The 16,153-nt window shown below is 43.5% G+C and overlaps 1 protein-coding gene across 8 annotated transcripts in view; it reads left to right on the top strand.

Annotated features, from left to right (window-relative positions):
• sh3pxd2aa (SH3 and PX domains 2Aa) overlaps positions 1-16,153 on the top strand; it is a 111,702-nt gene that overhangs the window by 9,316 nt on the left and 86,233 nt on the right. For 7 of the 8 annotated variants that reach the window (XM_072384077.1, XM_072384075.1, XM_072384074.1 and 4 more), the window contains exon 2: positions 6,805-6,885. In XM_072384077.1, the coding sequence (XP_072240178.1) occupies positions 6,805-6,885 (81 nt within the window). Of the gene's footprint in view, positions 1-653; positions 674-6,804; positions 6,886-16,153 lie in introns of those variants that run through there. The other variant, XM_072384079.1, reaches the window with a different exon arrangement.

Raw genomic sequence — 16,153 nt, 5'->3', positions numbered from 1 at the left:
CAGTGAAGCTTCAATTTAGGTACAGTTTGAACCTCTTTGGAGGTATCGTAGCCATCTACTGTTGCTTTGAAATTCCCATAGAAAGGGCTCACGGTCACAAGTCCCTCTTTGCAAAGACTACTCTCATTGAAGCAGGATTTTGGGACATATCAGAAATGGTAGCAAGGCTTCATATGTGTGCAGGGATGACCTGCTGACCAGAGCAATGGGGACCAGTCCGGTGTGAGGCTGATAAATGGTCAACATTTGGGTGTTTCCAACCACTTCCTGCCAAAGATGAACTCATCCTACAGCGAGTCTCACTGCTGGGATATTTTCATTGGCTTTCTGTGGCACAGTTTATTGTTATTATTCAACCTCTCTGGTTAAACTGAGAGAATAACTGCGTCCATTACATTAGCCTCAGAAGTATATTTAGCCCAGCCATGGAAAGACATGACTCCCATACAAAGAGTATTTTTCCAACCTGACTTTTTTGTAGTCAGATCATTTGTGCTTTCATGGTTTGAAAGTATGCTGTTGGTCTGTTTTATAGTTTAGTTTAAATATAGTAGTTTAGGCGGGGTTGGCTTCATTTAGTGGCTGGGCCCACATTCTCTGCCCCACCAAGCACTCTGCTCTTTTTCCTTCTCCTTAAAACTGCGAGGCTGGGTCCTGGCTGTCCTCCGAAACTGTGAGTTAACTCGTCTAATCCTTCTATCTCAGATATCTTTTTATGATCATTCAACTATGTTAATGTCCCCTGAGGGGGGGAGAATAAAGTGAGCTGTAAATGTGAGGTGAATATTCATAGCTGTTTCAGATGAGCATCGTGGAAAAAAATCAGAGGTCCAATTTGTTCTGTCATAAGATCTCATGTCTCTGTCTTTGTTTCTGAGCATGAATAGAACTTTTGTTTTCAACTCCCTCTCCCTCTGTTGGAATAACAGGAATACGAGGTCTCTCTTTGCTATCTGGGACATTAAAGCCCCCCGAGCCTGTTTTGAGTTCAGTCTTTTTTCTCTTGTTTGTGCTTTCCTTGTTTATGAGTCTTTCCAGGCTGCTTTGTAAAGATAGAAACGGAATATTGACTCACAAGCGCTGGAGAATCTAAAGAAAAAACTCGGCTAATCTGTTTCTTCAGTCATTTGATAGATATTGATCAAGAACTTGCCTTCATCGGGAGCAGCTCTGTGCTAAAAACAGAGTTGCATCTTACTCATTTGTGCTTCAGCGTTCTCACTGTTTCCTAATCTGTCGATTTTGGTGTTGAACTCCCTCCAGTTTCCAGATATAGTCGTGGTTAGCAGCTCAGACATGAAGCTTTGAAGACTCGCATCTCAGCCTTCATTTTGCAATCGCAGCTGTGCCTCATTGGTCTTGACATGCCTGCTGTGCAGGAATGTCTTGGAGCAATCACAAGACAGTGTTTGAGTCTTTATCTCAACATCTGTGGGACTAAAATGTCCCTGGAAGTTAAACTGGCCTTATAGATCTGAGATCTAGATCTCTGTTGTTTCTCTAAAAAAGACTTATCTTCTGTTCCATCCTATCACTTGGAATTATTTTATTAGCAGACGATGATGTCTGAGCTGACATTTGAGTGATTCATTTCCTTTTCCTTGATTTGGAGCGTTTGGCTGCTCCTGGCACTCACGGCTGGGTGTATTTCAGATCTGAGTCACCTTGTGTCAGCTTATTTTAGTTGTTGTGTGAGTGTGAGCCAATCCGTGCAAAAAAGGTGAAGGAAAAAGGATAAGTTTCCAAGTAAAAAGCAGAATTATGTAATAGAAATGTAATAACACAAGTCAGAAGATGTTTACTGCGAGATTCATCTTGAGCGGCAGCAGCCGAGCCATGATTCACCGCCTGTGTCGAGTGGATGGAGTTTAATCTGGGAGCTGGAAGGGCAGTAGTTTGAAGCTTGATATTTTGGGCATGGCCAGCCAAAGGATGGTTGGTGCTTCTGTTTTCCGCTGCGGTTGCCATCACATACCCATCTGCTCCGGGGTTTGGATCGTTCCACACATCTTCCAGGCTGGCACACGTCTTACACTAAGGTCAGCATCTGAGAGGTGGGGGGGGGTGATGCTCTGACAGATCATTAAAGTCAGACGGGGTCGTGTGCACACATGTCCCTATTTTTTGTTTCCCTGTTCTGGATATACAGATGTGGACAGGTGTTTGGAGGATAAGGCGAGCAGCTCTTCCTGTGTGTCTCTAACCAGGTTTGTTAGGAAGGAATTAGTGGAAGCAAAGCTTTGACTTCAGGTTGAAGTAGTTCTTCCTGTTTTTGAGGGAGGCCTTTTTGAGTTGGTGAACTTAAACATGGCCAAACCCTGGCATCACACAAAAGAATCCCTGAAGATTTCTCCATCCTTCATCCAAGGCCACTGCTTTTATTTGAGCTTTTTTTCTGCCCCACCACTCCATGTTTGACGAGGCCCGCGGTGCCTCTGGGACTCTGTAACGTGGTTCTGTTGTTTTAATCCGGACAGCAACACAGGCTGGTCTCAGAAATGCAGGAAATAAGCAGGATATTTAAGGTCACTGTCACACTGAGACATGAAGCACCATCTGAGTCTTCTGGAGTGTTTGCCTGAGTTTAACACCATTTTATTTTTTATTAACCTTTATTTATAAAATAAATCTCATTGAGACCCAGGGTCTCATTTGCAAGAGAGACCTGCTTTAGGTAGGCAGCAGCAGTTTTAAAGATTAACTGAATGTACAAGAGACAAAAACAGGAACATATGATGATTAATAAGAATAAAATTAAAGAAAAAAGGAACTAGTTAAGTACAGTACATGTGCAGACCCCCACTGACTGTCTCACCAGCCTTCCTACAAGTCATTTGAAGGCTCATCATTCTGTTGTGACGCCGCTGCCTCCACCGTTCTGCTCCGTTCTGCTCCGTTCTGCTCCGTTCTGGGCGTTCTGCTCTCAGGGTGATGAGGATGTTGGGTGGTCACCACAGGCAGCGTTCTTCTTCATGCCCAAAATGTTCAGTTTCAGTCGATCCGATCAAAGAGCCTTCTTCGCATGTTTCAGTCCTCGTTGCTCTTTTCCAAACTCCAACCTTAGTTTGATCCTGTGGTCAGACACTGCAGGCTTTGCCGTGGATCTCTGCAGGCCCTTCGGGGTTACCTGTGACCTTTGTGTCCGTCCTTCTTGGCAGGTTTGTTTTGGCGCCGTAGTCTTTCCGTTTTCTAATAATAGATGCAATGGTGCTCCAAGGGATAGTTCAACCCTGACCTTTCAGCACGTTGTTGCTCTTGACCTGTTTGGAGAGCTCCTTCGTCTTCATTCTACTGTTTGCAGAGTGCTTTCTGAGCTGCAGACCCTGGTCTTTTAAGAAATCACAGGAAGTGGAAAAGTACACTGATTGTTGAAAACTTTGTGCAGGACATGCAAAGTTAGTCAGATCAGCCCTTTTTCTGCAGACATTTGAGAACCTTTATTGTGCACATGAGCTCGTGTTGACTTTTTTGCACCAGATCCTTGTTATAATTGTTTCAATGCAAATGGAAATAATACATATTCATATTCTACTTTTCAGTGTTTAGATTTGATCTTACTTCACCAACTGTTTTGTGTAGCTCAGTAACACAAAATGCCAAAGTTGTTCTGTGTGAAAAGAGGACAAAATGTCCACTCTGAGGCACATCTCCTCCTTCTGTCACGTCTGTATCAGTGAGGACCGCTGAGCAGAAGCTTTAACATTCAGGTGAGATGTGAGAACACCTCAGCCAACGCCATCTTTTCTTTGATTTGGGGCTTTGTTCATGAGCAGAGGTTCGTTAATTTACAGAAATCTCAAAGACACTTGGAGTCATTGTTGGGCTGATGCTGTGTAAGCCACTTACATGAGTTTGCAACCCTGGGAGCATATTTTCATTGCAGTAACTGCCAGTGCTAATCGCTGTGGTGACACCCCACCGTGCTAAGAGCAAGTTTGACAGTCACAGCTTCTGGATGCCAGGAGCTGTGTTTGCATGAGAGCCAACATACTGCTGTGGCTCCTTGCCAACAGCTGAGCCCCTTCCAACAGCAGCGAAGCCATTTTTAACCCTCAGCTTTGTTGTGGAAGCTCTTTTGTTTCAGACTGCTGCCCTTCTTATGTCAACGTCAGGGTCTTCCACTCAACCTCATCCGTCTGGGCTCTGCTGTTGGCAGGTACGGAGGCCTGAAGTGACAGAGTAAGATCAGTCAGCCGGCCGGAACAAGGCTCGCTGGGGAGAAACATTGCCTTTATTTAATTCGAATGCTTTACATGAGGAAAAGTCAATTGTTTCTGTGCTACTGATGGCTCGATGCTGAGTGGATTTCTATTTGTGCTGCATCTGAGCCATTTAACCGGAAAGCCTTGTCGAGGTGACACTATTTTCTTACCAAGCACTTGATAAAAGCTATTTCAGCTGTGCATGAACTACATGACAATTGTGTCCAGCTCTGCAGTGCTTAGTGGCCACAGCCTAGAGAAAAACACCATCAATTAAAGAGGAATACGTTTTATTCTCTTATCTTGTCCCTTGTTTTATTGGTGCCTTGAATTTTAATGCAAAAATTATGACTTTTTCCTGTAATCAAGCACTTGCTGCTTGAAATTAGACGTCAGTGACAGTGTTGCTTCCCCTTTAAAGTGGCGCTGGCCTTGCAGTGGAAGTACAAGGTCTGGATTTAAAGTTTTGTAAAGCCACGTCTCAGTTCTGGTGGCTAAGAAGCTGCTTTGTTACAGGCGGATCTCTCACGTGAGCCATTGTTCTGTAATGGACGCACGCTTCTTGGATTTGGCCTTCTGGTAGCAACGATCGGGTCTGATAAGACGATGCTCACATGGTTTGTTTCATAAGCCTCTGACAAACTACCTAATTGACTTCTAAGACTTTGAGATCAAGTTGATTAATTTTATGGAAATGGGTCTCTCTTATTTTTGTCCAAAGCATTTACAAGCACTGCAGGGACAGAACATTAGAAGGCCACGAGCTGAGGGAACATTTATATATATATGCATTGCTGTTTTACTGAAGTGCTCTCCATTTCAAAGGTGTGCTCCATCATTTGGCAGCTCAAGCATGCAGCTTTATGTTGTGTTACAGCTTATCCACCTGAGTGTTTTCCCATCCAGGACTTTTCTGTATCAGAATCTGAGAGGTTCCACCTGCTCTTAATGCCTCTGATGAAAATTTCCTGGCCTCTGGATCTGCTACCTCGGTTATCTATGTTTCATTAGATTAGAGATGATGGTGGAATCACTTACCGCCTCTTGACGGATAAATGGACTCTCTTTCATCTTATCGGGCCTCTCAGGGCTGCTGCACTGCTTCAGCCAGGACTGAAGGCTGGTAGGTCAGTGTGCTGATAAAAGAGGAATAATGTCACCTTCAGCCGTGAGGTATAATTATGGGTTCAGGATTGGGTGCCATTGAAGAAGTCCTTTTCACACAGTTGGTGCAAGATTAGACTGTTTGTAAGTTAGTGTTGGGCAGAAGGCAGAAAGAGGGATCAGTTGATGCACCTTGAAGATAAAATAGGAATAAAGCTGCTAACACCTGCTAACATCTGGCCTTTGAATGTGGTGTGAAAGGGTTTAATTGGAGTTTAGTCCCATAAGAAATGACTCTTCAGTAATTGCTGGTATTTATCAACTTAAGCACTTCAAGTCTATATTTGCACTTGTTCACGTGTCAGTGGGACCTTTTTTGGTGTAAACATGGCTTCGCTGGGGTCTTTGTAGGTGAAACATAGATACAGGCATTGTTTTTGAATAATGAGGGGATTTGTCTTTGCGAGACTCTTTCACAATCTCAAGAGAATCCATCTTGCTGGGCTCATAGCCATGAGTTTGTTACCAAAACACAAGTTTGGCCCAGTCAGCGACACGAGGAGCTCCTATGCACCGATTGGCTCAGCTATTCACTCTTCACTGATCTGATTGGTTGAAGTTCGTTTGCTACAGCAATTACAACCTTTTCTCAACAAATCAAAGCAGAAATTGGTTCAGTAAACCTGTGCTTCTCATGCTATAACAAGTCAAAATGTCCGCTGTGGAAAGGTCTGCAGACGGATACTTTTTCAGTCACCAGGGTTTCAGGGTTTTGAATCAGCTGTCCTGTTCTAAACAGACTTTTGGGTCATTTGCATGTTTTCTTAGTGCTTTTGAGTGTAAGTTGTTCAGATAACTCGACCAGAATCTAGTGCCTCATTTAATGCCAGCAGGACAGGCTGAGATTGGTTTCAGTTGTTGGAAAATTATTGCTGTTAGCCAGATGTTTTTTGTCATTATTGATTCATATTATGAAGAAGAAAAGGTGAATTGATCATGAGAAAAAAACTTTATCAGCTGGTTTCAGGCTGTTTTCCAGAAGACTTGATACTCATTGGCTGGAACCCTAAACCCTAAAAAGCAGGAGGATCCTCAGTTTAATGACATCATTCGATGTGTTTGGATTTCATTCTGTTTACTCTAACCACCCTGAATGTTCCTGTATCAGACCCAAACCGTGATGAACATGCAGCTGTCTCCTTTCAGGGTTTCAGAGCATAACAAGAAAGATGCCAGCAGGTCCTGCTCTGATTAAAATGGACATAAAACCGTGATATTTTCATTTCTGTTCCATCAGCTGCTGCTGAGGAATATCAGAACAGGGTCATATTGGAGTGAAACGTATATTTTTGCTGTTGGTTTTTAAGCTTTTCTCTGCTTGAGCTGCTTCTGTGCAAAGTTGACAAAAGCCTCGGGCTCAATATATTAATATGAAACCAATAAAACGCAACATTAAATTACTGGTGTTGTTTTAACTGTTCATTTATCTTCTTGGCAGGTGTATCTCATCAATGTCACCTACTCTGACAACACCTCCCACATCATCTACAGAAGATACAGCAAATTCTTTGACCTCCAGGTAATCCTGCATCACTCTCCTCCTTCATGCTCTGTGTGGGCTGAGTCTGTGCTGAGAACTCTGCATCCTTTGCTGCTCATGTATTTTACAGCAGGTCACCCCTGCGAACCTGCAGCATTGTTTTTTCTGGATTAATGTGGAAGCCTCACGACTGCTGCCATGTCTGTGGCTGCCTTCGGCACACCTCGTTGCCTCAGTGAATCACTGTGTGTGTTGGTAATTGGTCGGTGGGCAGGGTAGACATGGTTTGTATTCCTCACCCTCATAGAGATGCAGCAATGCACAGCATGTCTCTTTCTGCATCTTCACCCCTCCTGCTTTCTCTACTCTCCTTCCTTCCCTCATCTTATCCCCGCCTTGGCCTCAAAATGTCAAGGAGCTGACAGGCTATTTCATTGTACAAGTAAGAAATCCACATGGAAGTAAATTGAATGTACCATACTTTAGGGTTAGCGCATTGTTAGGGTCTCAGAGCACAGGCTGCTCATTGTTGGGTTCTTTAAGCAGAGTCTGACACGGAGGAGGTCTTTCTTTGTTTTCTTGACTCTTTTTCAACAAGTCCGGTTCTCGTTTTTGGAGTATTTGTGTTGAATTGAAGAAGAATTTCAGCATCGAAAACCTTCACCACGTCTCTTAGACTGAATACAGCCAGAACGTTTATGCCTTAGCCCTCTGCAAGCTGATACCGTGTGTATACTGGACCAGAGGTCCAAGGGTCAGCAGTAAATATAAAAGGGGTGGAGTGAGGGAGTTACAGGGGGCACGTTTCAATAGCTCCAGTGTGTTAGTTCTAAAGGAAATGATGTTTCAATCAGTAGAGGAATGGTCCTTTCTGAAAGGTCCCATTGACAACCGGTGGGGCAGTGTGAGGTGGAACATACCCCCCCCCCCCCCCGGCAGAGGATAAATGAAAAACACAGAAAAGAAGGCAAAGATGGAAAGTCCACCTACGGCTGAGTAGATGTGTCTTCCTCCTGGTATTCAGGAGCCGGCGTGCTGCTCAACCTGCCAACAGGAAACTAATGAACTTTAAGTTTTCATGGATGGCTGCATATGAAATCACTGCAAGTCAGCAGCAGCAGGATTGATTTTGTTATGTTTCTCAGATGGCGCAGAGCAAAGGTCATAGAACTTCTGATGGTGGACTGGTTATCCATTTATTGAGAGATCGGCGGTGCGACTCCAAGCCACTTAAAGTGGTAAAGGGCAACGCTCCGAACTGCCAACGATGGCTCACTGTGTGACGTGTGTGTGTGCTGCTGTATGAATGTGGGGGAAGCCGTTTATTACACCATTTAGCTTCAAAGTTAGCTCTTTTTTGAAAGTCTTCTTTGAATTCTAACATTTTCTGTAAGACAGAATCATTTGCTTTGAGCTGCATTTTAAAACGAATCAAACAGAATCTCAGATGAACAGCAACACCTGATATATTACACTGTGTCATTATTTATTGAACAAAAATTAAGGCAAAACACAGAAGCAGTGTGTGAAAACTAAGTGAACCCTCACTGTTTCCACAGGAACTAAGAGGGTAAGTAGCAGCCAGCTGCTGCTGCTGATGCTCTGATTAATTGATCATCAGTCAGTGTGAGCAGCTCTATAAAAGCAGGAGTTCTGTCAGTTTTCAGGTGTGTGTTAACATGATGCCAAGGAGGAAAGACACCAGCAATGATCTTAGAGAAGCAGCTGCTGCTGCCCATCAGTCTGGGAAGGGTTATAAGGCCATTTCCAAACTATCTGGAGTCCATCATTCTACAGAGAGAAAGATTATTCACAAGTGGAAAACATTCAGGACAGCTGTCAATCTTCCCAGGAGTGGACGTCCCAGCAAGTTCACCCCAAGGTGAAGAAGCCCAGAGCTACATCTCAGACTCTACAGGCCTCAGTTAGCATGCTAAAGGTTAAAGGTCATGACAGCACAGTTAGAAAAAGACTGAACAAGGATGGCTTGTTTGGAAGGGCTGCAGGAGAAAGCCTCTTCTCTCTAAAAAGAACATGGCAGCACAGCTTAGGTTTGCAAAGCTGCATCTGAACAAAGCACAAGACTTCTGGAACAATGTCCTTTGGACAGACCAGAGCAAAGTGGAGATGTTTGGTCATAATGCACAGCAGCACGTTTGGAGGAAACCAAACACAGCATATCAGCACAAACACCTCATACCAGCTGTCAAGCACCCCTGACATGCAGGAACTTTCTTTTTCAGAAGACAGTACAGACAGTATTTCTGGGGTTTACCAGATATATCACATCTTTACCATTTGCACCTATCAGGCCTGCACAGTTTTATCATTTCAGCATTGGCTGCACACATGCTTAATATTCAGATTACATATGCAAACAAATTCACTCACATGTGTCATTCTTCACAAAATGTTTGCTGCTTGATACAAAAGGAAAACTCGAATGGTTCTCATTGCTCTTGACAATATGAGATAGGCTTCTTCTTTTATCTACAAACAGTTGTTGCTTGTGAATTACATAAAAAAAATCCCTTTTTTGAATGGCAAATACAAATAAATGCAAGATTTTGTTTAAAAAGTAACAAAAAGCTCAGTTTAATTGAGATATTTTGGCCACAGAAAGCTGTGCTTTGTTCCTTTGTACCTGTAGATTGTCCCTGGAAAGTGTATAGCTGGAGCCAGCTATGAGTGCTTTTCAAAGCAAGATGAATGAGTAAAGCAACAAGACTATGACTAATAGTGCAATGAAAGCGACACGCTGAGCTCCCATGAAAAAGCTTCAGAGTGAAAGTATACATTTTGGCATCTTTAAACGTCTCTCTTTATTTTTAATGCAGCAGCACTAATTATTCCAGAGAGATTTGCTTCCTGGTTTCCCTTCTACTGTATAAAGGTAAAGCTTTGCAGGACTCATGCTCAGCTCTTTAATTCTCCCAAATCTTCCGTCTCCGTCGGTTTATGGCCTGAAAGTAAAAGTCAGTTTTTCATCTTGCTCGATTCTTCGATGATCTTGTTTGATCTCATTGTTTCAGAGCAACCTGCCCCCCCCCCCCCCCCCCCCCCTGTGCAAACATTAATGTGGTGCAGAGACTGATGCTGACCTTAATGGAGAGAAACATGGATGGCTGGAGTGTGGTTTAACCAAAGCTTTGGCAAAGCCTGCTGGGGATTCCAAGACGGCTTCCTAGTAATAAGCAGAGGAGTCCGTCTTCCTGGAAACATACTGAAACTGGTTGCTGCCTCGCATCTCGATGATTCAACGACTTAAATAGATCTTTGTCCTGAAAACCAAAGCTTAACGTTAAGAGACAATACATTCTATTAATTCATCAACATTATGTCGATCTGAAATGTCTTCCTTGAGCCTGAAGAGGTTGTCACATATCAGGCAACTGCTTCTGCGTAGCGTGGAGAATGTGCTGTTAAAGGTAAAAGGACCCGTGTTACTGCTCCTCTGTGAAAAAAGTCATTTACAGAAAATAGAATATACATGTTAATGCAAAAAAATGCTGCCAGAATCGTCCCGTGGGAGTCATTTTGTCAGCACTTTTACTGGGCTGGATCCTCCACAGAAGTACCTCTTTTACGAGTTCTTTATTTCATGGTTGTGTTGAGGTGAAGCAGCCCTGGTGGGACAGAAGTTCAAGTCAATTCAGTTTCATTTATATGGCACCAAATCCACAAAAAAACCTCCCTTTTAACAGGAAGAAACCGGCATCAGAACCAGAACCAGCCTCGACCGGGCGGGGACCGCATTATTCTTGGAGCAGTCTACAAAAACAGATTCTTTATGACATTGATAGTCAGTTCTCTTACTGCACTGGTTCTCTTCTGTTTTTCCACTAAAGACCAGCTCATCTTCCTCCCCAGGAAGTGACTGTTAGCCCTCCCTGGAGGCTGTGGACTGATGTGGTTTTGCTCCAGTCAGGTATGACTGGTGAGTCAGTGGACCTCCCGAGTTACTCGTCTGAAGGGTGGAAACTGGAACAGGGAGTGACTCTGGTCAGCTGGAGGAGTCAGAGTGAGGCGGTGCTGACGGATGTAACAGCGATGATTTTAAAGAGAAGGATGCTGATGAAACTGATGATGCAAATGGAAGAGAAACAAGCTTTTTCAGTTTCAGGAAACTGTGAGGAGAGGGTTAGTGGTCCAAGAGCAGAGCATGTATATTTAAAGCATGGCTCTCCATCTGAAAGGACACGCTCTGACTCTGGCTTTTACAGGGATCTTTGGCTTGTTTTCTGCCCCCTCACATACAGAAGCTCTCTTCTTTTTCCAAGTCAGCCCTCGCATGTTCACGTGCTTCCATACAGCGAGTGAACGTTTGTTTTGTGGAGCTTTTAATGCCACATCTCTGCTCAAGGTTGGCATTTCATCATTTTGGAAATAGCATGATGGATGCTAGCAGCAGGCTTTTAGCACACAGCTGCTTATATTCAGCACAACAAATTATACAGTAGCTGCGGTCAGATCGCTTAAAAAGAAGGTCACTGAATTGTGAATCCTCTTTGTGGGCTGTTTTATGGAAGCATACTGTATGTCTAAACCACAAGGCATTATCGGCATGCCATCCTCGAGGGCAAATTCTGAATAGCTCAGCCTCTTTGTCCTTGAGGTGTTCTGTGGACGATCTCTAACTCAAATGGACGAGTCAATGAGGGAGTCCATTGTTTCAGGTCGAGGATAAAAGCTTGTTGTGTTTGATTTATGTGTGTGTGTGTCAGAGGGAAGTGAAGGATACACAGCGTTCAGCCCCCGCTGAGAGGAAGAGGAAGAACACCTACACGGCAAACACTGGACCCCTTCTTGTGACTTACAATCAGGCAGTTGATCGGACGGCTTCGGGTTGGTCCTCGCTCCACTGGGAGCAGAGACGGGAGATATATGCTGTGTTTCCCACAGCCGAGGCAAAGGGATCAGGAGTGGGAGCTAAATTTAGGATGAATGAGCGCACTTAAGTCGTTAGTGGGACATTTTCATGGTTTGAAAAAGTCACCAGTGAGACCGAAAAGTGTTTCAGGGACTCAGAGACAAACAGGCCGACGATCGAAGACATGTGGAGGAGTTTAAATGAAAGGCTGCGAACACCTGGAAAAGAGATATAAAATGAGCTCCGACAGCTGTCCATTCTGATTACAGCGCTGAAGGCGGGATAAGATAAAAAACAGATGAAGTGGATGAACACCATCACCTAAATGGTGTGAATTATCAGTTTAGTGGTACCCGCTGTTCGGAAAAGCGTTTGTCTTGATTTGTCTGTAACAATTATCATATAATCACAATTATTTTATGAAAACAGCTGAAGGAAACAGAGAAAATAAAACATTCATCAGTATTTTCATGCTATTTTCCAATCAACCGCCAATTTTAAAGATGTCAAAAAGCACCTTTAAAACAACATAATGCACGAAAGCAGCGGGAAAATGTAACAAAAGGCAAGTTTATGTCTCACATGTTGGGTTACAGTTTGCACTTTGCACCAGTATGTGGACGGACAATGAAAAAATGACAGTTTTTAATGACACTTTGGTGTTTACAGCTTCCTGGAAAGCAATTAAACACGTTGATGACTTCCCCTGCGTTCAGAGAACATTCAAACTGACCTAATTTAGCCTTCCGATTAATTAGGTAACCGTGTGGCCTGTGTTGCTTCTATTTTTTACAAGAAACATGCTTTTTCAGCGCTCAGCTTGTCCTTTTGTTGGAACTATAGAGTTGATAATAAAGCATATCTTTTTCCGCTGGAGCTGCAGCTTTAAAAACATCTGGATAATAACCTGGATGCAGAGCAGCGAGCTTCATCCCTGCTTGTGTCCTGCAGTCAAACATCCAACCGACGATGATCACTGCAGAAATCCCCAAAAGAGAAAATAAACCACTTGTTTTGTCTAAAAGCAGATAGAATAATTCCACGCAGAAGGAGTTGAGCTGAGTTTTTACAGGCGTAAGGCGGCCGGGGCAGAGCCTGTAATTACTGGGATCGCTCTTCAGGCTGCTCTGATCCCAGATGTTTGGAGTTTTTGGGCCGGCGTCTCCATGTGAGGACGACGTGAAGAGGCCTGACAGCCTCTGCGTGAGGCTCTGGGAGTCTGTCAGTTATTCTATATCTCTGCTTTTCCTGGTTAAACCTAAAAAAGGGCTTATTTGCCCGGTTTTGGGTCTACAGAATTCTTCTCTTGGCACCTGCTCTCCCGGCCTTTGCTGGCTGTGATTATTTGATATATTGAAAAGCTGCAGTATGTAAAGCCTATCCACTCTCCCGCTGCTCACTTCCTCTGTTTACACTGCTGCCTGTTATCTGGGGATGTATGTGGCAGCTGACGGGCTTCCGCCATTACTCCTGATCCGTCTCTGGCTTGCTTTCCTCCCCCTCTTTTCGCTCTCCTCGGCCGGGCTCTCGTGCTTCTGTTCAGCTCAAGGTCTTCTCCATCCGAATGAGATAGGAGGAGAGTCAGTGAAAACCTTCAAGTTCTTTGGCTTCATACCAAGGCTCGAACAAAGAGGCTGCTCAAGGTTTCGTTTTCATGGCATTTTTCATCTGTGCACGCTGGGAGGAGAGGTTCTGTTTTCATTATGTCCTGTTATTGTTGAGCACGGAGCGGATTGTGCTGAAGAATGACTGAAGGACAGATGTTATCAGGGAATTGTGATTAAGAGAAATACTTTGAATGGCCGGCTGTGTCGTGCCTGGGCCATTCACTTCCCTGGGCTTTGTCTGGGAGGCGGCTGCATCTGTATGACAGCATATAGAGTCAAATAGTTCAGTTAGTTTTTATCTTAAGATGTGGACAAACACACAGAGGGAAAGGAGGAATATCAGCTGTAATCACATCTATTTGTGCAGCTTTAAAACTAAAACTACAAAATGCTCTGTTTTTTTATGGAGCACTATTCCATCATCTCTCAAAAAGGTGCATTTTTATTTAGTTTTATTTAGCCTTTTTCTAAAAGCTCGTATGGTTTATGGGTTTTGATGCTGTGCTTTGTTAAATCCTCCTGGTTCTGTTGGGCTCAACTTGGCTTATTTACTTTAGTTAAGCTTTGTCTCCCTCCCTTGTTCTCTGGTTGAAAAAAACCCTTCTTTTGTCTTTTCTTTTTAAGAAAAGATGATAACGCTGACCACTGGCACCCAGCTGTGATGTGAGTCTGTAGCACAGAAACTGCAGGAGTTTAATAAAAGGGTTATAAGGTCATCTTACATGTATGGCATGAGAGATGATGTTGAATGGAGCTGAAACAGGAACAGAAGATGTAAAGAAGTGAAGCAGGAGAGAGACTTTGTTCTTGGGAGGCAGTGCTGATGATGTTTGACCTGAAAGTCGTCAGATTTGTTGTAATTAAACCTAAACTGTGGGAATTATTTCATTTCTGCTGACTGAAATCAATGTTAACTTTTTAAAAACTGATTGGCTTCTAATTTTAGGCTTAAAACATGACTTTGGGGGCTGTTTTTCTTAAACTCTAATGTGACGTCTAATGGAAAGTCCTGCCAGTCGTAATCAAACACACTCTCTTCTTCTTTTATTGGCCTGCCTGATGTTATCTGAGGTCTACTCCACAGTTTTGCTGCTTTGGAAGCAGAAGCCAGGCCTGAGATTCACACGCAGCTCTGCTTATCTGCAGTATCGGTGGCGATGGCCGGTCTCGGTCCAGCCGGCGTCCTGCCTCGCCTCTGTCTGTGGGTTAATAAACAATGATTGAGTAAACAGACTGAACAGGACACACGGGGCTCTCAGCGCCGCCCAGCCAGGTGGAGACTGAGATAGAGGCGTACAGCGATAACAGATGGGAGGATAGCTGGCTCTCCCACCCGTGCACTCCTCACGTATTCTCCACCACACGCACATTCATCTCAGACTCTTACACTTTCTCACTCCATCTCTCCTCCCCCTCAGCTTGCATATCTATCATCTCTCCTCCATCTGTCTCTGTCTCTCTTCAGAAACCCTTCTCTTGCTCTGGCCCTCATCACTAACACCTCCCCCCCCTCAGCTAATCCACACAACCTGCACATTCCCAGGTCAAGTGCATTAACTTCCTCAGTGTTGCAGGTTTTCTGTCAGGCTGTTTTGCATGCATTAGTATTATTTGTTAGCTAGTTGGTGTGTGTGTGATGCATTGTTGGTGCTTCTCCTGATTGCCCAGGCAGTATTTCTATTTCATGATGATCCACTTTAACCCCACTGGGGCCTCTCCATCTCAGCCGGATTACATTTTATACTGCAGGCACAGGAGGAGCTTTAAAGGAAATGGAAGACCCTCAAATTAAAACCTTTTAGCGCAGCGCAGTGACATTTACACTGAGAAAGTTACCCCCTATGGAATTAATTATTACAGAAAATGAACTGCAAAAGAATTAAGTCAAATATAAAATGCCTGTTTTTACAGTCCCCAGTTCTATTTATATATTTTTGGGTTACACTTACTGAACAAATGTACTTTGAATGAACACACGTATGGTGGAAGATTTATGTCCAATTTAAAGATTATCTGTTGATGAGCAGCACAAAACCAAGACTAAGTTTTAAATAGTTTATTAGAGCTGTTTGGGCCGCCTCAGGCAGACCGGTGCCATCATTCAGAAATGGAAACAAATATTTAGATTAAATCATTTCATAGCCTGGGACAACACATAACTCTTCTGAGCTCTACTTTTCTTGTGACAAAGTCTTTTCAGCAGGAAAAGGAGGAATTACCAGTATGTTTCTCATTCTTCTTGGTTTAATTATAATGAGTATATGTGGCCTCAGTATTAAATATTTACCGTTATCTCTCAGCAGGAAGAAGGTGACCCCTGGGGAACTGATAATTAGGTTGAAAAAAGTAGGTTTATTAAAGATTAATAGTGTTTATTTTAAAGTACATTTGTGCACTTAAGACACAAATGTACTTATCTTGTAAAATATATTCATGGATCACTAAAACAAATACAAAAATGGGAACTTTTGTATGTTTAATGCATCTGCTTAAGTCAGCCTCCAGCAAACCGGCGGCTCTGCTCCTGTGTCTTATTATTCAGTTTGTGGCCATTTTTTTTACCCAGAACCAGACATTTTCTTTCATTTGTTTGTCCACACCGAAGGCAGTGACTCTTCCCCGTATGATACTCCATTTCTGAACTGTCTGAAACGCCTCGTTTGCATTCCAGACTTTCTTTGTCCTGCTCTGCGTTTTGACTCTCAGTCAGCTGACCAGTCGGGGCAGAAGCTGCTTTTTAGAGGAGGAGTCTTAAAGAAACAGGAGCTGAAACCGAGAGGCAACACTTCAGTGTACGCTATTACACAATGTCATTTATATTAAGGCTTGT

Source organism: Leuresthes tenuis, unplaced genomic scaffold (genome assembly GCF_036924035.1).
Source record: "Leuresthes tenuis unplaced genomic scaffold, fLeuTen1.0.hap1 SCAF_4, whole genome shotgun sequence".
Lineage (NCBI taxonomy): Eukaryota > Metazoa > Chordata > Actinopteri > Atheriniformes > Atherinopsidae > Leuresthes > Leuresthes tenuis.
This window is presented reverse-complemented; position numbering and strand designations above follow the sequence as displayed.